This window comes from Protopterus annectens, chromosome 10.part0 (assembly GCF_019279795.1).
Source record: "Protopterus annectens isolate FY-2018-M chromosome 10.part0, PAN1.0, whole genome shotgun sequence".
Classification (NCBI taxonomy): Eukaryota; Metazoa; Chordata; order Ceratodontiformes; family Protopteridae; genus Protopterus; species Protopterus annectens.
Window position 1 is genome coordinate 1,719,756,309 of NC_056744.1, and position 25,833 is coordinate 1,719,782,141.

Genomic DNA, 25,833 nt, shown 5'->3' on the forward strand with positions numbered 1-25,833 from the left:
ATCAGACACTGTCACATGGTTGGCCACAATATCATTTCTTACGCTTTCAAGATTTTTTTCCATCTCTCTTAAAATCTCTGCTTCTTCATCCTTAAGCTGTTGGATTAGTTTTTGTTCCTTATCATGAAGAAATTGGTGCAGTTTTGCGAACTCTTGTGTAATGTACTGTTCCAAACTACACACATCTTCCTGTAAAACAAGAAATACAGAAGAATGAAAACTTGAATTGTATATTACAGTACTAAACATGCTCATGAATATTTCTTGCAACGAAGAAGAATGACTAAAGATAAATGCGCCATCATAGAATCAGGGTACCTGAGAGCAGCACTGATGACCTGAGCTGAGAAAGGGTCAGCTCACCGGTACGGCTGATAGAAAGGAAACTATCACGGATGATCCCTGTGTGGAAGTAGTGAAACAGGATACCCAGAATAAAGACAATCTCTAATATACAGCAAGAGTCACTGTAATGTTCTGGCAGCACTTATAACCTGAGCTGAGAAAGGGTCGGCTCACCAGTACGGCTGATAGAAAGGAAACCATCATGGATGCTCCCTCTGGAAGTACTGAAACAGGACACCCATTATAAAGACAATCCCTAATATACAGCAAGAGTCACTGTAATGTTCTGGCTGCACTGATGACCTGAGCTGAGAAAGGGTCGGCTCACCAGTACGGCTGATAGAAAGGAAACCATCATGGATGATCCCTCTGTGGAAGTACTGAAACAGGATACCCAGAATAAAGATGACCCCTAATATACAGCAAGAGTCACTGTAATGTTCTGGCAGCACTGATGACCTGAGCTGAGAAAGGGTCGGCTCACCAGTACGGCTGATAGAAAGGAAACCATCATGGATGATCCCTGTGTGGAAGTACTGAAACATGATACCCGGAATAAAGACAATCCCTAATATACAGCAAAAGTCACTGTAATGTTCTGGCTGCACTAATAACCTGAGCTGAGAAAGGGTTGGCTCACCAGTACGGCTGGTAGAAAGGAAACCATCATGGATGCTCCCTCTGTGGAAGTACTGAAACAAGATACCCAGAATAAAGACAATCCCTAATATACACAGCAAGAGTCACTGTAATGTTCTGGCTGCACTGATGACCTGAGCCAAGAAAGGGTCAGCTCACCAGTACGGCTGATAGAAAGGAAACCATCATGGATGATCCCTGTGTGGAAGTACTGAAACAGGACACCCAGAATAAAGATGACCCCTAACAAACACCAAGAGTCACTGCAATGTTCTCGCTGCACACTTGGGTATCTGAAGCTGGGAAATAAGAAACAAAATGGGAAGGAAAGCAAGCGGCTCCTGGGGTTTGATGGGTTTGGTCAGATGCCAGTCCAGGCTCTGCTATAACGTCTGGTTGGCTTCAGGTGTTTAAAACATCTCCCTGGACATATTTGACAGGTAAGACAGCACGTACTTAGGTGGAAGTCAATTCCACTTTCAAGAGGCAATGTGGGATTGGTTCCAAAAGGAAGACCAGTAATTCACTAACAGGAAAAAGTGTGGAAAATCATGGTAGCAGAGTTATGATGCGTGTCAGAGCAACAAACGAAAACCACAAAACCTAGATTCTGCTGTAGTACAGAATATGTTTTCAAAATGTACTCCTCCCCAAAATTCAATCAAATCATTGCAACACAAGTATTGTTTTACCATCTTTTGCTAATGAAACAAAATGCTACTTACATGCATCATAAAACACCCAAAACCTATTCTGCAGGAAGAGAACCCCCCCCCCTGCAATCCCCATATGGACTTAATTCTCCAAAATACTCTTATTTAAATAAACTAACTCCACAGTCATGCAACAGGAAACAAAGAGCTAACCTTGAAAGTGCACAACAGTGCAGTATAAATGGCAATACCACTGTATCCAAGGAAAGTGCAAAACCTTATATTAAAACAGGATTTCTAAACAAAATTCAAATGCAAAAACACAACCTCACCACATGTATGATAACTTTTCTAAAAGGGAAAAACTTGAGTTGCCCAACACAAGGTTTACTTCCACAATGAGAAAATCAAGCTCAATATATGCAATCATAATGAAACAGCTGTGCTGTGTTTTAATTACTAAATCCTGTAAGAATTTGTAATACAGTTGTAATTACATATTGTGTAAATGTAAATCTGTTGATAACTTCTTACACTTTCAACTTTTGTTTCCATCTGTCTCAGAATTTCTGCTCCTTCATCCTTAAGCTGTTGGATTAGTTTTTGCTCCTTATCATGAAGAAACTGGTGCAGTTTTGCAAACTCTTGTGTAATGTACTGTTCCAAACGACACACTTCTTCCTGAGAAACAATACAGAAGAAGAAAAAAACTGAATTGCACATTACAGTACCAATTGTGCTCATGCATTTTTCTTGCAAAGCAGAATGAGAAAAGACAAGATCACCATCGCATTAGCAGGGTATCTCAGAGCAGCACTGATGACCTGAGCCAAGAAAGGGTCAGCCCACCAGTATGGCCAATATACAGGACAACCACCATGGATGATTCCTCTCCTGAGGTATCTAAAGGGGATACCCAGAAAAAAGATGACCCTTAATATACAGCATGAGTCACTGGAATGTTCTGGCTGCACACCTGGGTAGCTGAAGCTGGGAAGAAAGAAACAAAATGAGAAAAGAAAAGCAAGCAGGCTCCTGGCGGTTTGACGGATTTGGCCATATGCCAGTCAACCCCTGCTATATAGTCTGATTGGCTTCAGATGATTAAAACATCTCCCTGGACATATCTGATAGGTAAGAGGGCATACCCATAGAAGGAAGACGTTTCCAGTTTCTAGAGGCAATGTGGGATCAGTTGCAGTAGGAAGGCCAGTAACTGACTAAGAGGAAAGAGTTTGGAATCATCACGGTGGCCGAGTTATGAGGTAGGTCAGAGCAATACAGGAAAGCCACAAAACCTACATATTGTTGCAGTACAAATAATTTTTCAAAATGTCCCCCTCCCCCAAATTCAATCACATCATTGTAACATGAGTTATGTTTTGTTAACTTTTGCTAATGAAACAAAATGTTATTTAAATGTATCATAAAACACCTAAAGCCTATTCTGCAGGAAGAGAACTCCACCTACAACCCCCATACGGAGGGCTTAATTCTTCAGACTACCCTTATTTTAATATACTAATTCCACAGTCATGTAACAGGAAACAAAGTGCTAACCTTGAAAGTGCACAACAGTGTTATATAAATGGAGATACCACAGTGTCTATGGAAAGTACAAGACCTTATGTTAAAACAGGATTTCTAAACAAACTTCAAATGCAAAAACACACCCTCACCACATGTATGATAACTTTTCTAAAAGGGAAAAACTTGGGTTGGGTAACACAAGGTTTACTGTTACAATGAGAAAATAAAGAACAATCTGTATATGCAAGCAGAATGAAACAGCTGTGCTGTGTGAATCCTGCAAGAATTTGTAATATAGCTGTAATTACACAGTGTGTAAATCTGGGATAAACCTGTAATGTAGAATGACTTGTGTGGGGTGTGTAATGTTGGGGAACACATCCGGAGTGAAAAACGGTTCGGGTTGATCTCTGTAATTAAAGAATATATGTTACTTAGAGAATGTCGAATATGTATCTATGGTGTTGGAGAATAGATTTGTCACACAGAGCTGTGCATGTGATGATATGGGATGTGTAGTACATCTCCAGTAAAGAATGATCTGTGTTTAAATACAGAATGAGTAACCATTTGAAGTACCGTAACCCGCATAAGTGAGTCCTGTAAAGCTGACACTCCATGGCTGAAAAATAAGGACTTGTACATATCAAATCCAAGACCGCCTGTCTTAGTACATTCCCTTTTCTCTGAGGTGTTGTGATCTTGGAGTTGGTATAAATAATTTCAGGGCGGCTTGACACAACACCAGTGTCTCACCCACTAAGCCCGTAAGGCGTAACATTCAAAAACTACGTTTTTTTGTCATTGGTGACTCAATAGTGAGACACACGGATATCCCACTCACGAGGCTGGGCACAGAGAAAGTCACAGTCAGCTGCCTGTCCGGTGCCAGGAGTCACCAAATCACACATGCACTCAGATCTCTCAGGAACAAGTACTGTTACAACTCAGTCATAGTTCATGTTGGTGTGAATGACCTGAGATGTACCTCAGTGGACTATATGAAGAGAGACATGGTTGAGCTCTCCGAGTATGTGTCCCAGGCAGGAATACCCCTAGCCTTCAGCAGCATACTAGCCTCACCTAGAATGATGCCACAGTATAAGCAAAAAAATGATTGATTTCAACAATTAGCTTAGTTTTCGGTGTCATTCCAAGGAGATCCAGTTCCTGTCTGCCTGGGAAGCCATGATCGACAAACCTCACTGCTTTGCTAGAGACAGTTTGCACCTGGCACACCTAGGCTTTCGGCTGCTGGCAAAGGCTTTTGCCTCCCTCATAGTGTGTTTTTTAGACAAGGTCTTGTAAACAACATTACCCACATGAAATTAACCAAGCAGAACAAAATTGGGGTGATGCTGCAAAATGCTAGGAGCTTAAACCAAAAATTACACTCCCTGGAAGCACTTCTATCCCTAGAAGATCTGTCTGTGCAGCCACAAAAGTCTGGCTTAAGGCCTCAGAGAGTACCCCAGCCCTACAAGGCTACAATGCCTTCCACACCTTTAGATCGCAAAAGGAACATATGAAAACCAAAGGAGGTGGTATTTCAAGGTAAATTAGAGATATAGTAACCTCATGTTTATTTAGACTGGACAACTCCATGGAGTTACTCCAGGTCCAGGTTATGGTGGGGAAGATCCCCATTTAAGTCCTAGCCACTTATAGATCCCCCTCCATGGGTCCCAACACCTATGAAGCCTACTTAACCAAAGTGAAGACAATCCAGATTTTACCAAACACACTGCTTATGGGGGATTTCAATTATCCCACCATCAACTGGGAAACTTACTCTAGCCCAAACTGGCTAGCACAAAATTTCCTTGACTTTGTGAATTCAAATGCCCTGGAGCAAACTGTCTGTACCCAGACAAGAGGAAGAAACATTCTAGATCTGGCCCTCACCAGCATGTCAAACAGATGCACGGCTGCAACTGTTGGACTCTCGTTAGTTAAAAAGTACAGTTGTGTACCCTTACCATAAATGTAGATGTTCGAGTGTATTCACTGTTGCAGTCATTACATTTGGGTTATCCTGCTGGCAGGTTGCACTCAGTCAGCCTGAATTTCAAAGTCTTGGGTCCTACGTCGGTTGCTGTCACCTCTTCCCTGACGTCAGGTCGTCAGGGGTATAAAAGATGCAGCCGACGCCATTTTATTTAGTTTTTCTTGCCCCAGATGTCAGATGCCCCCAAAAGGGTAAAGACATACATGCACCAAAATAAGCTTTACCTTCATCTATAAGCAAATATACTACCTAGGCTGTATAGATTAGAGAAGTAAAGATAAGTTCCAGCAAAAATAAGGGAGATGGCGGGTGGGTAACCTGGACTGCAACAGTGAATACACTCGAACATCTACATTTATGGTAGGTGTACACAACTGTACTATGTTCTTCGTGTTTCACTGTTGCAGTCATTACATTTGGGTTGTGTCCCAAAGCTATGGTTGGGGGGCTGGAGCTAAACAGCATTAGGAGCGGCTATGAGGCCCTGCAAAACTGCAGTGGCAAAGCCTGCCCTGGATTTAGAGTAAAGAGGCAGATTGTAATGTTTTGTAAAGGTATGCACTGAACTCCAAGTAGCAGCCTCTAAAATGCCTTTGGTTGGTATTCCCCTGAGAAAGGCTGCAGAAGTGGCTGCAGCTCTGGTTGAATGTGGCCTAATGCCCTTAGGCACTGGTTTGCCATGCTGAGTAGCACAAACGAATGCAGTGACCTATCCACTTTGAAATAGTCTGCTTGGAGATAGCCTTTCCTTGCGATGCTGTGGCATATGCCACTAGTAATTGTTCTGTCTTTCTGAAGACTTTAGTTTTGTCCAAGTAGAATCTAAGTTGTCTCTGTACGTCCAAAGAATGCAGAATTTTCTCCCCCTTGTTCTGTGGATTTGGATAAAAAGTTGGCAAATGAATTGTTTGGTTAACGGCTACACTGGATACCACCTTAGGCATAAAAGTAGGGTTTGTTCTCAGAGAGACCCTGTCTGGATATAAAAAATGATAAAGGGTTCCACAGCCATGAGAGCCTGTAGCTCTGAAACTCGTCTTGCAGAAGTTATTGCTAGGAGCAGAGCTGTCTTCCAAGATAAGAACTTTATATCCATAGTAGCAACTGGCTCAAAAGGAGGTAAGGTGAGTTTTTCCAAGACATAATTGAGGCTCCATGCAGGTATTGGCGTTCTCCTTGGAGGCCTTAAGTTGTTGGCTCCTCTGAGGTACTGCCTTAATAAAGGATGAGAAAAGGGTAGTGGCTCTGTATTGTAATGAGCCAAAATGGCAGAGGCATGGATTTTAATAGATTAAAAAGATAGGCCTTTGTCCAGCATCTCAGTTAAGTATTGCAAAATCTGAGGAATATTTGGGACAGCTGTATCAGTTCCTTGAGCTTGGTTCCAAGGCAAAATCTCTTCCATTTCCCAGCATAGGATTTTCTAGTACTAGGCCTTCTGGCTTCTAAAATGACATCTATCACAGCTTTACTGAGAGGTGTGGTTTGTATGGTTATATTATCCACCATGCTGCCAGGTTTAGGGTCCTGAGTTGGCTGTGCAGAATCTGGTTGTTTTGCTGGGACAGTAGATGAGGTATTTGAGGTAAGGTCCAGGCTGGGCAGTGGGACAAGTTCTTTAAGATCGGATACCAGTACTGGCGTGGTCAGTCTGGGACAATCAGAATCATTTTTGGTTTCTCCTGCCTGACCTTTAGGAGTACCTTGGGGAGGAGAGGCAGTGGAGGAAAGGCATATACTGATAGGTTTGCCCAGCTGAAAGATAGGGCGTCCACTTTCCAAGCTTGTCTGTGATAAGTCCTTGTGCAGAATCTTTTTAGTTAATTGTTTTGAGGGGAGGCAAATAGATCTATGTCTGGGCGTCCCCATTTCCTTATCATGCTGAAGACTTGTGGATCCAGGTTTCTGCTTAGTTCGTCTGCCAGAGTATTTTCCTTTCCTGGCAGGAATTGGCCTGTAGATGAACTTGGTAAGTCAATGCTGTGTCCTATAAAGCCAAGGCTTGCCTGCACAGGGGATAGAAATGAGTGCCCCCTGCTTGTCTATGTACCACATGACCGTGGTGTTGTCTGTCTTTAACAGTAGTTGTCCCGGATGAAGTAGGTCCTTGAAGGCTGTCAGGGCATTTTGAACAGCTAGCATCTCTTTTTGATTGATATGTAGATGCTTTTGGTTTGTGGAGGTGCCCTGAATGCCTCTTCCTGCCATGTGCCCCAGGCATAATCCGAAGCATCCATCGTGAGGCTCTGCCTGGCTGGAGGTAGTGAGAATGGCTATCCCTTGTTTTGGAGACAAGCCTTTGTCCACCATCGAAACTCCTGTTGCAGGCAGGGAATTAGAGTAATCATTGTTTCCAGACTGTGGCAATGCTGTGTCCAGACACTTTTTAGCTACCACTGAATTTTCCTCATATGCAGTCTTGCATATGAAATTAGTAAGATGCAGGATGCCATGAAGCCCAAAGCCTGCAGAATTTTTCTTGCAGATAACTGGGCCTTTGTTGCCAATTCCTTGAAATAGGTAGTCAGTTGCCTTTGTTTATCTGGAGTGAGATAAGCCATCTGGGAAGTTGTATTTAAGCATGCACCCAGGAATATTATCTCTTGAGAGGGTACTAGTTTTGATTTCTTTTTGTTGACTGTGTACCCTAGGCATGTTAAAAGTCTTATCACAAACGTCAGATGCTGTAGTAGAATGTCCTTGTTCTCTGCTTGTATGAGGCAGTCATCCATTTAAGGATATATTTCTATTCCTCTTTGTCTGCAGTAAGCAATTACTGGTGCCAGGAACTTTGTGAAGACCCTGGGCGCAGTAGATAAGCCAAAGGGCAGTGCAGAGAATTGGTAATGCTTTGAGCCATCTTTGAATCCGAGGTATCTTCTGCATGATTGTCTGAATGGGACATGCAGGTATGCCTCTTTTAGGTCTAAAGTCACGAGCCAAGCCTTGCTGCCCAGCATGGGCAGAAGCTGCTGTAAGGTCAACATCTTGAATTTTGGTATATCCAGGAAAGTGTTTAGAATAGATAGGTCCAGTATTGGTCTCCATGCTTTGTCCTTTCTGGGTACCAAGAACAGTCTTGAGTAAAATCCTTGTTCCTGCTCTTGCTGTGGCACTTGTTGAATAGCCCTCATGTTCATGAGAGCTGCGACTTGTTTTTGAGCCTCTGCCCATTGATTTTTTGGCAGGTCTGGCCAACCGTTTGCCCTTGGCAGGGTATGGAAATGAAACTTGTAGCCTTGTGACACTGTCTAGAACCCATTTGTCCTGGGTGATAATGTGCCAGTTTTGAAAAAAAAGTGCTAGTTTTCCCCCCTAAGGGTGCTGCCAGAAGATAAGTGCTTGGTGCGGGCAGGGGGAAGTCATTGGGACTGTTTCCTGTACGATTGTGCTTTTGTCTTCTCCATCTTTGGAGGTAGAAGCACTCCACTGCTTAGACCTGTAGGATCCTTGTGGCTGTGATCTGCCTCTAGGACGTCTGAATCTGCCCCGTTGAAGTCTGTCTGAAACTGGAAAGGACCAATTCTTTGTAGGCCAGTGTCTGCTAAATCTAGGTGAATGTACCTGTAAGAAATCCTTGACCGTTTGCATAGATTTAGCTTTGTCCTCCATTTTCTTTAACACCTCTTCTGACTTAACACCAAACAAGGTATCATGTTGTACAGGAGCATCTAATAATTTTGCTTTAACATGGTCAGGCAGATTTTGTTCTTTTTACCAAGCACGCCTCCTAATAACAGAATCCGTAACAGCGGCTCTGCAGGAGGCCTCCAGAGAATCAAAACCACATTGCAAAGTATGCTTTCCAACTTGTTCAGCTGCATGCAATAAATCCTGCATTTCTTTGTTTTCTGCACATTCAGAATTTGCCATCATTTTCTGTTTAAGCAGTGTCATGATATATTGCTGATATTTGAGCATATGAAACTGGCAATTTAAGGCCCTTATAGCCAAAGTAGCAGAGGTGTAAATCTTTTTTCCCAATCTATCCAATGCCCTAGAATCCCTGTCAGAGGGGGGTATGGTTTTTTGCAGTAGAAGCCTTGACTCTTTTTGGACCCTGAGAAATAGTTTCTGGGTCTACAGAAGGGTTTTTGAAAAGGAATTTATTAGAGTCAGGGACCATGTAGTATCTGTCCAGCTTAACAGGCGCTGGAGGTAAAGAGTCAGGGGTCAGACTAGACTCCGAGAACACATCATCTACAATGTCCAACACAGGTGGAAAAGCTAGAGGCCTGTGTTGAGGTAGTAAAAGGAAGTCTCTGAGCCTTTTCTTAGATTCTGAAAAATCTTGACTATCCCAGTGGAAGTGCTCCCTCATGGTATGCAAGGTTTTCCCAAAAGAGTAGTCCTCAGGAGGAGAAGCTGAAGGAATTGATTCTTCAGCATCAGAATCCTCATAGGGGTGAAAAGAATATTCCTGATCAGAAGAGGAATCAGAAGAAATGGAAACCTGATCTGAAGATTCATAGTCTGTCTCTTGCCTAGGCCTCTTATCAGGAGGGGAATGGGAACCCCTGATCAAGGTAATCAAGACTTCGGCCATTTTGAGCATCTGCTTTTTGGGCATGGAGGCCTGTCCTTGCGGCTGGTGAACTTGTTTCTTTGCCTTTAAAGGTGTTTTAGTCTTTGAAGTCGGTTTAATATATAGTTGTTTTGGTCTGAATACACTCTCAGAAGCAGATGCCTGCTCAGCGGCTCTGGAACCATCTGAGGGAATAATCTCAGAGGCTCCAATACCTTCAGTTTCCAGCAGCCTGGCCGACTCCACATGGGAGTCGGTAGCGGCCTGCGGCTCTAAAGTAGCGGGCATCAGGGGCTGTGAAAGCACCTCACTGAGAACCGGCAAACCGGCGACTTGCTTAGGAGAAGCTTCGTCATCGGTTTTGGACCTCCGTTGCCTGTCTTTTTCTTTTTCTTTGTGTTTTTTTGTGAATTCTGGTAGTCGGATGGCTATCCGACGACACTGTATAATTAAATCTTCGCCCAAAATAGCTTAATGCAAAATCGTACCAATGCTTAATAGTGCGTTGGTTAAATCTAGCACAAAACCGACAACTAGCAATGTCGTGGTCAGGGCCTAGGCAAGGAATACAGTAAGAATGAAAGTCCTTATGAGGTATTTGCTTCCCACAAGAAATACAATTATTAACTTTTTCTGACATCGGTCTGGAGCAAGAAAAAAGTTTCCCCAACGGGGTACTTGGCTTTTAATGAAGACTTCAGATCTGAAACTCTAACACGAAAATTTCAGGAGTCGGCCGATCGGCACTTGCGAACTGCTTCTGCTTCGGGCACCACGCGGTAAGAAACACTAAATAAAATGGCGTCGGCTGCATCTTTTATACCCCCCGACGACCTGACGTCAGGGAAGAGGCGACAGCAACCGATGTAGGACCCAAGACTTTGGAATTCAGGCCGACTGAGGGCAACCTGCCAGCAGGATAACCCAAATGTAATGACCGCAACAGTGAAACACGAAGAACATCTGACCACAAATCAGTCACCTTCAAACAACACTAACAACAGAACTCAAAAAGGGTGAAATCTTACTAAAAAACTTCAAAAAGGCAAACTATACCCTCCAAGGTGAAGGTATACATGCATTCCAAGCAACACCCCTAGTTGAAAGTGATAAAGTACAGTTTTGTACCTACCATAAATGTAGATGTTCGAGTGCTAATACAGCTGCAGTCATAACAGATGGGTTCTCCTGCCGTCAGGCGGGTCCTCGGTCGGCCGAATTCCAAAGTCTAGGTCCGGCGTCGGTTGTCGTCGCTTCTTCCCTGACGTCAGTGCAACAGGGGTATAAAGGAACCAGCCGACGCCATTTTCTTCAGTTTTTCTTGCCCCAGATGTCAGGTGCCCCCAGAAGGAAGGCAATAATAAATTTGTGTGATAATGCAGTGCTATATAATTCAAAAACAGTAGTTGCAAGCAAATACATCATAAATGAAAACCCCAATCAGGTTGTATGAGGATGTGTTAGCCTATAGGCCTGTCTCAAGAGGGGAAGGAGGGAGGGAAACCTGGACTGCAGCTGTATTAGCACTCGAACATCTACATTTATGGTAGGTACAAAACTGTACTATGTTCATCGTGCATACAGCTGCAGTCATAACGGATGGGTAGAATCCCAAAGCTAAGAAAGGAGTGGTAGGCACTAGTTGGAACTAGGAGGAGCCAAAATGCCCTGCAAGACTGCAGTGGCAAAGCCTGCTCTAGATTTGGAGTATAATGGTAGGTTGTAGTGCTTGGAGAAGGTATGCACAGAACTCCAAGTGGCTGCTTCCAAAATATCCTTGGTAGGAACTCCTCTGAGGAAGGCTGCAGAGGTGGCTGTGGCCCTGGTGGAATGAGTTCTAATGCTTGTAGGAACAGTTTTGCCATGAAAGGAATAGCAAAAGCGTACGCAGTGGACTATCCATTTTGAGATTGTCTGTTTGGAAATTGGCTTCCCTTGAGCTCCTACCGCATAGGCCACAAGGAGCTGTTCTGATTTTCTGAAAGGATTTGTTCTGTCCAAATAATAACGCAGCTGTCTGTGGATGTCCAAGGAATGTAGTAATCTCTCCCCTTTGTTTTGAGGATTAGGATAAAAAGTAGGTAAATGTATGGCCTGATTTAAAGCTACCCTGGATACCACTTTAGGCATAAAGGACGGGTTGGTTCGTAAGGAAACTCTGTCCTGATGGAAGATGATAAAAGGCTGGACAGCCATGAGAGCCTGTAGTTCTGAAACTCTATGAGCTGAGGTGATAGCCAGAAGGAAAGCTGTTTTCCAGGACAAATATTGCAAATCTGAAGAGGCAGCTGGCTCAAAGGGAGGCAAGGTCAATTTTTCCAGAATGAAATTAAGATCCCAAGCAGGTATTGGTTGTTTCCTTGGAGGCCTTAAATTCTTAGCCCCTCTGAGGAACTGTCTTAAGAGAGGGTGAGAGAATAAAGGTGGATCAGTGTTGTATTCTGCAGAAATGGCTGAGGCATGTATTTTGATGGAGGAGAAAGAAAGTCCACTGCTTAGCAGTTCAGCCAAATATTGTAGTATTTGAGGTAAATTCAGTTTTCCAGGATCCTGGCCCTTTTTCTCATTCCAGACACAAAAACGTTTCCATTTTGCGGAGTAAGCTTTTCTAGTTGATGGCCTTTTGGCCTCCAAAATGACATCCTGCACCTCCTTGGAGAGTAGGGCCTGTTGAGATGCTAAGGAATCTTCCATGCGGCTAGATTGAGTGTTTTTAGCTGGCTGTGAAGAGTTTTGAAACTGTGCTGAGTCAGAAGAAGAGGCATTAGAGGCAGGGTCCATGGTGAGGAATGCGTCAGGCTCCTCAGGAGTGGGTACCAGTGTTGCCTTGGCCAGTCCGGAGCAATGAGAATCATCCTTGGTCTGTCTGCTTTGGTCTTTAATAGAACTTTGGGCAGCAGAGGAAGAGGAGGGAAGGCATAAACTGTCATTGATGTCCAACTGAAAGAAAGAGCATCCACTCTCCAGGCCTTTGGATGGAAGATCCTTGAGCAGAATTTTGGCAATTGGTGATTCTTGTGGGAGGCAAAGAGATCTATGTCTGGCCTTCCCCATTCTTGGATTATTTCTGTAAAAACTTTTGGATGCAATCTCCATTCGTGTGGATCTGTCATATTCCTGCTTAGGTTGTCTGCCAGCGTGTTTTCCCTGCCTGGCAAATACTGTGCTTGTAGTTCCATTTGTAAGTCCATGGCCATGTTCCAAAGTGACATGGCCAGTCTGCATAGGGGATAAGAATGTGTTCCTCCCTGTTTGTTTATGTACCACATAACTGTGGTGTTGTCTGTTCTTATCAATAATTGACCTGGTTGTAGAAAGTCCTTGAAAGCTAGAATAGCATTTATTACTGCTAGCATTTCTTTTTGATTGATGTGAAGGTGCTTTTCTTTTTGGGACCATTTGCCCTGAATGCACCGATTGGTCATGTGCGCCCCCCAGGCGTAGTCCGAGGCGTCTGTTGTGATGACTTGATTTGCTTGAGGCTTGCTGAATGGAAGACCTGTGTTTGTTTGACATGCTTGAGCCCACCACAGAAATTCCTTTTGCAGACATGGAATTAGTGGTATTATTGTTTCCAAACTGTGGCTGTGTTGAGACCATATGTTTTTCAGGTACCATTGTAGTTTCCTCATATGCAGCTTTGCGCATGGGATTAGTAAGATGCAAGATGCCATGAATCCCAGAGCCTGCAGGATTTTCCTTGCAGTCAGCCTGGTGCAATTTGCTAGTGTTCTGAAGTATTGTATTAGTTGCCCCTGCTTCTCTGGCGTGAGGTAGGCCATCTGGGTGTTTGTGTCCAAATTGGCACCCAGGAAAATTATCTTCCGAGAGGGTATTAGCCTTGATTTCTTTTTGTTGACTGTGTATCCCAGAGATTTCAACAACATTATTACATAAGTCAGATGTTTCAGAAGAATGTGCTTGCTGTCCTCTTGGATCAGGCAGTCGTCCAAATAGGGATATATTTGTATCCCTTGAAGTCTGCAGTAGGCAATTACTGATGCCAGGCATTTTGTGAATACTCTGGGCGCAGTAGATAAGCCAAAGGGCAATGCAGAGAATTGATAATGTGTTGAACCTGCAAGAAATCTGAGGTACCTTCTGCAATTTTGTCTGATTGGGACATGCAGGTATGCCTCCTTGAGGTCCAATGTTACCAGCCAAGACTCCTTGCCCAGCATGGGAAGAAGTTGCTGTAGAGTGAGCATCTTGAATTTTGGTACGAGTAGAAATGTGTTTAGGATGGATAGAGCCAAAATAGGTCTCCAATCTTTTCCCTTCCTTGGCACCAGAAATAGCCTGGAATAAAAACCTTGACCTTGTTCGTGCGTAGGTACCTCTTGAATAGCTTTCATGTTTATGAGATCTGTAATTTGCTTTTGTGCCTCTGCCCTTTGATTGTGTGGCAGGTTTGGCATGCCTCTCATTCTTGGAAGGGTGTGAAAATGGAATTTATAGCCTCTGTTTATAATGTCCAGGATCCATTTGTCCTTTGTGACAACATGCCAATTTTTTTGAAAATAATGCCAGCTTTCCTCCTAAGGGGGCTGCCATTTGAAACCTGGTTGGCATGCAGAGGGGAAAGTCATTGGGTTTGCTTTCTGAAGGATTGTGAGTTGTCCTCACCACCTCTTTGTGTAGGAGCTTGCCATTGTCTGCCTCTATACGATCCTTGGGATTGTCCTCTGCCCCTCGGGCGCCTGTATCTGCCTCTTTGGGGTCTGTCTGTGGCAGGAAAGGACCAGTTTTTGAAGGCCAATTTCTACTAAAACGTGGGGGTTGAACCTGTAGAAATTCTTTCACAGTTTGCATTGATTTAGCCTTTTCCTCCATTTTCCTTAATACCTCCTCCGCATTAGCACCAAATAGTACATCCTTTTGAAGAGGGGCGTCTAGTAATTTAGCTTTGACATGATCAGGCAAGGCTTGTTCCTTGAGCCAGGCATGCCTACGTATGACTGATCCTGTAACAGCAGCTCTACATGAGGCCTCTAGAGCATCAAAACCACATTGTAAGGTATGCTTACCCACTTGTTCTGCACTATGCGTCAAATCCTGCAACTCCTTCAAGTCTGGTTGTTCAGGTTGTGACATTTTACTCTTCAATTGTGATAACAAAAACTGTTGGTATTTTAGCATATGAAACGGACAGTTTAAGGCCCTCATGGATAAGGTAGCCGAGGTATATACCTTTTTTCCCCACCTTTCTAAGGATCTGGAATCTCTCTCGGAAGGCAATGGATTTTGGCAATGGAGGCCTTAACTCCCTTGGGGCCCTGTGAGATGGTTTCTGGGTCAGCAGCATGGCTTTTGTAAAGAAATTGGTGTGAGTCAGGAACCCTGTAGTACCCGTCAGGCTTAACTGGAGCTGGAGGTAGAGAGTCCGGGTTAAGGCAGGCCCCCGAGTAAACATCATCTAGGATGTCCAAGACAGGAGGTATAGCCAGAGGCCTATGCTGAGGTAACAAGAGAAATTCCCCGAGCCTTTTCTTGGAATCTGAATAATCATGGCCTTCCCAGTAGAAGTGTTCCCTTAAGGTATGCAAAGTTTCCCCAAATGAGTAATCCTCAGGGGGGGAAACAGAAGGGATGGACTCCTCCGCATCAGAGTCTTCAAAAGGGGAGTAAGAATGTTCCTCATCATCAGAGTGCTCTGAAATAATGGAGCCCTGATCAGAGGAGGGGGAATCTTCCTCCACTCTGGGCCTTTTGTCCGTGGGGCTGAGAACCTCTGATTAGAGTAATTAAATCCTCAGCCATTTTAAGCATCTGTTTCTTAGGCATGGGGCCTGGAGATGGGCCCTGTGTAGCTGGTCTCTTAGAGTGCATGGTTGCTTTAGACTTTGTGAAAGCCTTGATGGAGAAAGAAGAGGAAGGTCTGAAGACACCTTGAGTAGAGGTGGACCTGTCCACATTCTGAGTTTCAACGCCAAGAGTGGCTTCGGTATCTGTCGTCGGGGTGTGGGCCGAGGAGCCTGCGACCTCGGGCACAGGAGACACCGTCAAAGAAGTGTCGTCGGTAATCAGGGGCTGCGTAGGAACCTCACTGAGAACCGGACCATGTGTAGTCGGCTTTGGCGTGGTGTCGGTAGAGGCCACGGACCTCGTGTGTCGGCCCTTGTCTTTGCATTTTTTAGACAAAACCGGAGTCGGAGTATCCGACGACATAGTATAGTTAAATGCTTTCCCAAAATAATGCTGGGCGAACTCCGCCCGACGCTTAATAGTGCGTTTGTTGAATGTAGCACAAAAGCGAAAGACCGAGATGTCGTGGTCTGGGCCTAAACAAGGTATACAGATGGAATGGAAATCCTTATGCGGCATTTGCTTCCCACAAGAAATACAATTATTAACTTTGTCTGACATCGGTCTGAGGCAAGAAAAGTTTCAACGGGTACTTAGCTTTTAAGAAGACTTCGGTTTCCAAATTTCGTAATTTCAGGAGCTGGCCGACCGGCACTTGCGAACTGCTTCTGCTTCGGGCACCGCGCGGCAAGAAAGACTGAAGAAAATGGCATCGGCTGGTTCCTTTATACCCCTGTCGCACTGACGTCAGGGAAGAAGCGACGACAACCGACGTCAGACCTAGACTTTGGAATTCGGCCAACCGAGGACCCGCCTGACGGCAGGAGAACCCATCTGTTATGACTGCAGCTGTATGCACGATGAACATCTATGCAGAAGCTCAGACTAAAGCACTGTCCAGTCACTTGCATAAGTGTATAAACTTGGCTGTACCAAACAGAATCAAAGCCAGAGCCCCAAGTAAAATCAAGCTGCCATGGTGAACTTCTAGCATCAACAAACTCTACAATAAACACAAAAATTGCTGTCTAAGAAAACTAAGACAAGGACACAACAATGGAAAAGCACCCTCCTCAGCCTTAACAGACAAATGAGACAAATTTTCAAATCGTCCAAGAGCTCCTTTGACAGAAACCTAGCAAGTACTGCCAAGGATAACCATAAGGCCTTTTACAGCTTATGTATGTAACCTAAAGGGTAGGACCCAAGCATGTGCAGAACTAGTGACCAATGGTACCGCATAGCTAACCTGCTAACATATAGGTTTGGTGTAAATTTCACTCCATTAACCTCCTAACATACAGCAAACCCTCCCCCAAACTTCCCCCCACCTTACATATCGGAAGACCAGGTCTTCAAAGCCCTGTCCAAGGCAAAGAACACTGCCTCTATGGGACCAGATGACATCCCAGGCTGTCTTCTAAACAGGCTAAAACATGAAACAGAATCACCACTAAGTACCCTTTTCAGTAACAGCCTAACCACAGGCTTTTGTTCCTTCAGGATGGAGAACAGCTACAGTTATTCCCCCCCCAAAAGGTGGTCTAGCAACTGACCCAAGGAATTACAGACCCATAAGCCTGACCAGTCCCATCTGTAAGGCCATGGAACATATCATTATGGACCTTATAAATAAAGACATAGGTGACCTACAAACCCTGGATCCTACCCAATTCTGCTTTGTGAAGGGCAGATCCTGCCTGTTAAATCTGGTGGATTTCTTTTAATGTGTGACCAAGGGAATTGAGGAGGGCAAATAAGTGCACCTAGCATACCTCAATTTGGCAAAGGCTTTCAACCCAATCCCACATCCAGGCATTATCAATAAACTTGGCAAACAATGTAAACCCCTGCTTTGTAAGATGGGTTGCTAACTGGCTCACAAACAGGACACACACTACCAAAGTGGGTGACTCCACATCAACAAGCAGACCTGTTACCAGTGGGATGCTACAGGGGTCATGCTGGGCCTCCTACTGTTCAGTACATACTTCTAACAAGTTCAAATCAAAACTAAAAGGTTATGACTGACCAAGTTTGCAGACAACTGCAATCTAGGTGCAATCATTGAATCCCCAAATGATGTCAGTATACTCCAGGATGGTCTCACACAGACCTGCGGCTGGTGTATTAGTCACAGTCTCAAACTGAATGCAAAGAAATGCATCAACATTCCCTTTGGCACAAACAATGTCCCACACTATCAAATCAATAACAATACCCTAAGTACTCATGACATGGTAAGGGACCTGGAATCACAGGTTGACCTTTACCTTAATTTTGACCACTACATGTCTACTATTGTAAGAAAAGCTTTCCACATAGTTCACTTAATTAGTAAAGGTATCACCTCGAAAGCAAAAGAAGTTATAACCCCCCTGTACTCATTATCTGGCCCATAACAGAGTATAATGCCATTCGGTATGTACCGTACTAAGCACCTACAGTAATTAGAGAGACTTTAGAAGTTTCTAACAAAGAAGATCAAGGACCTCCAGCATGTGCCTTACACAGCACGACTAAGATCACGGTCAGTAAATTCCATATTGTATGGACTTCTTAAGGGAGACTTATGCCTGACTCACAGAGCAACCCATGACCCAACCTAATGAACATATCTGTAAATCAAATGGGTCTGGGGCTACCCATTCCAGGGACTTAAATATAGCCTGTGACTTAAATAGGAGTTGTTGGAGCGACAGATTTATCTCCCAGCAACTGCCATGTCTTTGGAACAGGCTACCAATTCATGTGAAACAGAGCACCTATATGACACTGTTCAAGAGGAACATGGATGAGTGGATGGGGTACCATAAATTCTTACCGGTGATAGCAACCACAACACTTCTGGACATGGGCAGTCATCACTAAATGCGATCTTGGGTACTGACTAGTACCTCTATGGTATTACACTGCATTGAAGTAATCTCCTATGATTCTATACGTTTAAAGGAGAAGAGCGACACTTGAGATTTGCTGTTTTCTGCAATTTCATTTTTTTGTCCCCTAACATGTCATACTTTGGTGTTCCGAGGACTGATATTTCAATAAGGTGCTTACAAGGGACTTTTAAGAGAGTGTATGAGGTTGGAGAGCAGATCTCTTGCAGGATGGGTAACAGATCACAGATAAATGATGGGTCACTGACATCTACAGTACTGAAATGAAGACCTACGATATAGAAGGACTCAAATGGGCCTAGTGTTTTGCAAAACAGATCCAAGGTCCATAATGGTGCAGGTCATCTGAGAAGGCCAGGGTGTTTTATTGGGAGAATATCTATAATGCAGAATAGCTTTGTGGGACAGTGGACAGCACAACAGCTTACATAAACCTCTGAGACGGCAGCATTCACCCATGGTGTAGGAAGGTTCATGTGGGTAGGTACATTTGAGGAAACATCTATGATACACAGACGTTCATGCACCTTTGTGAGGTCTGGGTTCATCTATCCAAGAAGCAAAATGGTTCTTGAGGGACTACAGTACAATGCAACACATGGATGATATAAAACAACTTGTGTGAATCAAAGTGACTGAAAAACAGATTTAAGGAAGGAATAAAGTAGAACTATAACTTCTCTGAACTCTGAAGACATACCATGAAGGGATGTGTTGTGCAAGGTAGAAGGAATTTCTGGTCATGTCATAGACGCAATGTTTAAAGCAAAGGTTATTACCAACATAGGTACCCAAGCCTTTGAGGAATGGATCCAATTTAAGTGGAGGGTCTTGTCTATATATGTGGTGGTGATGGTTGATTTGCATACTGAGGGCTTCTCAATGATCAACACATTAAGCCTTTGTTTGGAACAGCCCTTGCAGGAGAATTTAAGTATCAGAATAGGAATAGCCCCCAGTTGCCATCACCAGCTAAACTGGTTAGGGTCTGTAACATGTTAAAGTGGTGACACACCTGTAGGATACTATTGGAGACATTGCTACTACTCTAGCCTTAGTGACATGGGTGTTATCAGACAATTAGTTTCCAGAAAATGCATACATTGGTAGTAAGTTATGTTTGGGAAGTTTGTCAATAATTTCAGCATGTGGGATAGTGCTGAAAGCTTCAAGGTAGTTGCTTGAACCGGATGCTCTTTAATCACTGGTGTTGGTAACCTTTATGAAGAACTCAACTAGGTTGAGCAGACATGATCTGCCTTTTACAAACACAAAGTGGTGTGTATCCAAGAATATAAAGTCACCAATACAGCTGTTTAATACTTCATCCATAATACATTCCAAAGCCTTACAAATAAAACTAGCAAATCTACCAGGCTTGTAACTCCAACAGTCAGTAGAAGGACCAACCTACTGCAAAGGCACCACAAGAACTGCTCTCCATACCGCATGGATCTAACTAAGTGGACAGTCTGAGGCAGAAGAGTAGACCTGGGGTGGTGGGGGGTGCTAGATAAAACAAGGGATGTTAGGACCCACAAAACTGGTACTTTTAAGTTTAGAAAATGTTGAAAGGACTTGGTCAAGACTGACTTTCTAGACTGGAGGTGTTATTGGGTGAAAAGGGAAGACAGGGTGTGGTGAACTTGGAAGAGAATTTGTTTCCAAGAATATTAGAAATATCGTTAGGATCACAAAAGACGATATCATTAGAAGTAAGCTTAGTACAGAACTGTTGTTACTGCTAAGCTTCATGCGCTAGCTGAAGAAGGCCTTATTTTATATTACAGTTTGATAACTGGTTATGCGAGCTGGTCTACACCATGTTGTTTGAGCTGTTTGCAATCCTAAGTTCATACCCAGCCCTGCATTTTGCAGTGCTAAGCTCGAGGGACTTATCAGTTTTAAATATTTTTCATAACGATGAAGTGGAGACCCTTTATATAAGGCCAGGAAATTGTTCTGTTTATTAATGAGCCTATTAATGTGGAAGTTCCATCACATGGGCTTTAAACTTGCCATTACGCTTGCATCACATGAGCACGGATGTCTTAAAAGGTACAGTTGTGTACACTTACCATAAATGTAGATTCACTGTTGCAGTCATCACATTTGGGTAATCTGCCTGCAGGTAGCCCTCGGCCGGCCTGGATACCAGAGTCTTTGGATTTCTGCTTTGGATGCTGTTGCTTCTTCAATGACGTCAGGTCATCAGGGGTATATAAAACACGCAGCTAATGCCATTACATCAGTTTTTCTTGCCCCAGATGTCAGGTGCTCCCACAATAGGAAGCAATTATATGGTATGGAACAACCCCAGCAAAAAGCAAATACACATGATATAATATATGCCAAACAAGAAGAAAAGGTAGAGCCAACAGAAGGCAGGGGGCTGGAGGGAGGGTAACCAGGACTGAACAGTGAATACACGCGAACATCTACATTTATGGTAAGTGAACACAACTGTACTATGTTCTTCGTGTTTCACTGTTGCAGTCATCACATTTAGGTTGCTTCCCAACGCTAAGAAAGGGTGGAGGCAGTTAAAGAGCATTGGTGCTAGCAAACAGGCCCTGTAAGACTGCTTTGGCAAATCCAGCTCTGGATTTAGAAAAGATAGGCAGGTGGTGAAAGTATGTACAGAGCTCCAGGTAGCAGCTTCCAGGATGTCCCTGGTAGGGACTCCTCTGAGAAATGCTGTAGAGGTAGCTGCAGCCCTGGTGGAATGTGGTCTTATCCCCTGTGGGGTATTTTTTCCATGGTGCTTGTAGCAGAGTGGATGCAATGGGCTATCCATTTGGAAATGGTTTGCTTTGAAATGGCCTTCCCCTCTGCCTAACCAGCACCTGTTAAATTTTCTGAGAGGCTTGGTTCTGTCCAACTAGAATCTAAGCTGTCTGTGCACATCCAGGGAATGCAGTATCCTTTCCCCCTTATTTTGAGGATTAGGGAAAAAAGTAGGCAAATGAATGGACTGGTTTAGAACCACATTAGACACCGCCTTGGGCATAAAGTATGGATTAGTCCTGAGGGAAACCCTGTCCGCAAGGAAGATAATGAAGGGTTCCCACTGCCATGAGGGCCTGCAGTTCAGACACTCTTCTTGCTGAAGTGATGGCCTAAAGTAAGGCCGTTTTCCAGGAAAGGAATTTCAGCTCTGCTGTAGCAGCTGGTTCAAAGGGGGGAAGAGTGAGTTTTTCCAATACAAAGTTAAGGTCCCAGGCTGGAGTGGGAGCTCTCCTAGGGGGCCTTAAATTTTTGGCCCCCCTCTAAGGAATTGTTTTAGCAGAGGATGAGAGAAGAGGGGTGGCTCAGTATTATAATGTGCTGAAATGGCAGAGGCATGAATCTTAATTGAAGAGAAAGACAGGCCATTGTGGAGCATTTCTGTTGAATAATCTAGAATATGGGGTAAGCTGGGCACCGTTGTGAATCTCCCCTGAGCCTGGCTTCAGGAACAGTATCTTTTCCACTTTTCTGAGTAGGATTTTCTAGTACTAGGCCTCCTTGCCTCAAGAATGACATCCAGCACCTGCTCACTGAGGTTTGCTAGGGGTGAGTTCAGGGAATTAGCCAGGCTGCAGTGTTTGAAGCTGAGGATGCAGAATCTGGCCCGCCTGCTGGGACAGCAGGGAGGGGGGGTCTGAGACCGGTGCCACGGTTGTAGCACTGTCAGACTGCGCAAAAGGGGATACCAGTGCTGGTGTGGCCAGTCCGGGGCAATCAGTATTGTCCTTGGCTTGTCCTGTTTAATCTTTAGTAGAACCTTCGAGAGGAGAGGCAGAGGGGGAAAGGTATAAAATGAGAGTCTTTCCAGGTAAAAGACAGGGTATCCACTCTACAAGCTTGACTGTGGGGAGTTCTGGTGCAGAATTTGTTTAACTGGTAGTTCTGGGGGGACGCAAACAGGTCTGCCTTTGGTGTCCACCATTTGTTCCTCAACAGCCTGAATATTTTGGGTTCCAGTTTCCATTCATATGGGTCGATGAGATTTCTGCTCAAGTCGTCTGCCAGTGAATTTAGTTTGCCTGGCAGGAATTGTGCTTGCAGGTTCACTTGGTAGTTCAAGGCTGTGTGCCAGAGCCATGGCTAGTCTGCAGAGTGGGTAGGAATGGGTTCCCCACTGCTTGTTTATGTACCACATAACTGTGGTGTTGTCTGTCTTTACCAATAGTTGTCCTGGAAGAATAAGTTCTTTGAAGGCTGTCAGAGCATTCTGTACAGCTAACATTTCTTTTTGATTGATATGCAGGTGCATCTGTTTTGGGTTCCATTTGCCCTGAATGCCCAGCTATGTGAGCCCCACATGCATAGTATGATGCGTCTGTCGTTAGGGTTTGGGTGGCAGGGGGTAGAGTGAAAGGGAGTCCCTTGTTGTGGTAGCAGGCCTCTGCCCACCAAAGGAACTCTGCCCTTAGACAAGGAATGATAGGAATCATTGTTTCTAGGTCCTGAGAATGTTGACACTATAGACCTTTTAGATATTGAAGTTTCCTCATATGCATTCTTGCATATAGAATTAACAGAATGCAAGAGGTCATGCAAGATTTTACTTGCAGAGAGCTGGGTTTTTGTTGCCAGTAGGTTGAAGTAGGTTGTCAAATAAACTTGTTTCTCCGGAGTGAGGAATGCCATCTGGGAAGTTGTGTTCAAGCTTGCTTCCAGGAATACAATCTGTTGGCAGGGTACTAGGTGTGATTTCTTCTCGTTGATGGTGTACCCCAGTGAGGTTAGAAGTCTTTTTACAAATGCCAGGTGTTGTAATAGCAAGTCCTGACTTTCTGCCTGAATCAGGCAATCATCCAAGAAAGGGTAAATCTGAATCTTTCTCTGCCTGCAAAATGCAATGACTGGAGCTAGGCACTTGGTGAATACCCTGGGCACAGTAGATAAGCCAAAGGGAAGTGCAGAGAACTGATAGTGCATGGAGCCTGCTCTGAAACGTAGGTATTGTCTGCAGGATTCCCTTATTGGGCATGTGCAGCTAAGATTCTTTTAAGTCTAGGGTTGCCAGCCAGGTATCCTTGGCTAGCATAGGAAGAATCTGTTGAAGTGTTAACATTTTGAATTTTGGAACCACCAGAAAGGTGCCGAGAACAGACAGGTCAAAGATAGGACGCCAGGAGTTTTCTTTTCTGGGAACCAGGAACAGTCTTGAATAAAAACCTTGTCCTCTTTGTTCTGCTGGGACAGGTTGAATAGCCCTGATACTGAGGAGAGAGAGAGCGTTGTTTTTGGTCCTTCGCCCACTGATTTGGGGGGAGGTCTGGCCATCCATTTGGGGTTGGTAATGAGTGGAAGTGGAATCTGTATCCTAGGGAAACTATGTTTAAAACCCATTTGCCCTGGGTAATGAGTTCCCAGTTTTTTGCATGCAGGGCGAGCTTTCCTCTCAAGGAAGCAAGTTGTTGAGCAGGGCATGGAAGGGTTAAGGATAAGTCATTACACCATTTTTCCATAGGGGGGTGGCTTACTACTCCCTGCTTTCGAAGTGGGAGCCCCCCACTGGTTAGATCTGTGCATAGCCTGAGACTGAAGTCTTGGTGGTCTGCTGTTCCTGTGTTTGGACTGAGAAGGCCTGGAAGGGGCTGGAAAAGACCAGTTGTTTGAAGGACAATGCCTACTGAATCTAGGAGGCTGTATTTGTAAGAAAAAAACAGTTTGCATAGATTTAGCTTTTTCTTCCATCCTTGAGGACTTCTTCTGCTTTGTTGCCAAAAAGGCGGTCTTGGTTTAAAAGTGCATCCGGTAATTTAGCTTTAACATGATCTGGCAAGTTTTGTTCCTTAAGCCAAGCATGCCTTCTAAGTACAGACCCAGTGACAGCAGCCCTGCAAGATGCTTCCAAAGCATCAAAACCACATTGTAAAGTATGTTTACCAATTTGTTCAGCAGAATGGATTAACTCTTGCAACTCTTTGTGTTCGGCACAGTCAGGAATCAACATAATTATGTTTTAGTAGTCCCATAATATGCAACTGATACTTTAACATATGAAACTGGCAATTTAAAGCCTTAATGGCCAAAGCAACAGAAGTGTATACCTTCTTACCCCATCTAACGCTCTAGAGTCCCTATCAGAAGGTGTAGGATTTTTGGCAGTAGTAGCCTTAATGCCTTTTGGTCCTTGGGAAATGGTCTCTGGATCCGCAGTGGGATTCTTGAAGAGGAATTTGTGAGAGTCAGGTACTCTGTAGTACCCGTCAGGTTTCCTGGGAGCTGGAGGTAAGGTGTCTGGGGTAAGGATGGATTCCAAGAAAACATCATCTACAATCTCCAGAACAGGAGGGATAGCTAGAGGCCTGTGTTGAGGCAGGAGTAAAATAATTCCCTAAGTTTCTTTTTGGACTCAAGAGTAGTCCTAACTTTCCCAGCAGAAATGCTCCTAAGGGTATGCAATATTTCAACAAAAGAAAAATCTTCTGGGAGGGGGAGCAGAGGGAGTGGAATCCTCTGCATCAAAATCCTCATAAGTAGATAAGGGTAAATGCTGGTAGTCAGAAGGAACAGAGATATCAGATTCCTGATCAGAAGAATCAAAGAAAATCAGTTCTAGGTCTCTTAGAGAGGGAAGGCTAGCTTCCCCTAATTAAGGAAATAAGGTTTTCAGCCATTCTAATCATTTGTTTTTGAGGCATATGGGCCTGAGTATGCGGTTTGGTGGACGGTTTTCTAGGCGTAGTGCGAGCTTTAGGCCTGAGTAATTCAGTATTTCTAGCTTGAAATGAAGTCGTCTGTTTAATGTGAAAATCAGTAGGCCTGAATACACCCTCAGAAGCCGGTGCCTGCACAGCGGCTCTGGACCCATCCAAGGCAGAGACATCTGCAGGTTCCATAGTCGAAGAAGCATCTTGCTGCATACCGGACTCCGAATGGATCTCAGTAGAGGCCTGCGAATCTGTAGTAGCGGTATCAGGGGCTGTGAAAGCGCCTCACTAAGTACAGGCGGACTGGCAACTAGCTTAATGGAAGTGTCGTCGGCAGTTTTGGACCTATGCGGTCTGTCTCTGTCTTTATCTTTACGTTTTTTCAGAAGATCGGTAGTCGGATGGCTTAACAAAGCCATTTTGGAGTACAGAGATAGAAAACGAAAGTATTAAGCTACAAAAAAGCCCGACGATAAATAGTTCGGGCATTGAACAAAGCACGAAACCGACAGCGAGGGACGTCGTGGTCTGGGCCTAAACAGGTGACACAGTAAGAATGAAAATCTCTATGATGTATTTGCTTTCTGCATGCAAGACAATTGTTAATTTTTCTGACATCGGTTAGAACAAGAAAATAGGATCCCCAACGGAGTACTTATCTTTTAAGGACTTCAGGTCTGAAACTCGAAAAAGAAAATCTCAAGAGTCGGCCAACTGGCACTTGCGAACTGCTTCTGCTTCAGGCACCGCATGACAAGAAAGACTGATGTAATGGCATCGG

General features: G+C 44.1%; 1 protein-coding gene across 1 annotated transcript in view; it reads right to left on the reverse strand.

The window, feature by feature from the left end:
• The window catches only part of LOC122813949 (zinc finger protein 708-like), a 200,199-nt gene that overhangs the window by 142,012 nt on the left and 32,354 nt on the right, over nucleotides 1–25,833 (reverse strand). The window contains 2 exon segments of the mRNA XM_044086493.1: nucleotides 1–189; nucleotides 2,172–2,318. The exon segment at nucleotides 1–189 is cut by the window's left edge and continues 255 nt beyond it. Of these exon segments, the coding sequence (XP_043942428.1) occupies nucleotides 1–189; nucleotides 2,172–2,318 (336 nt within the window).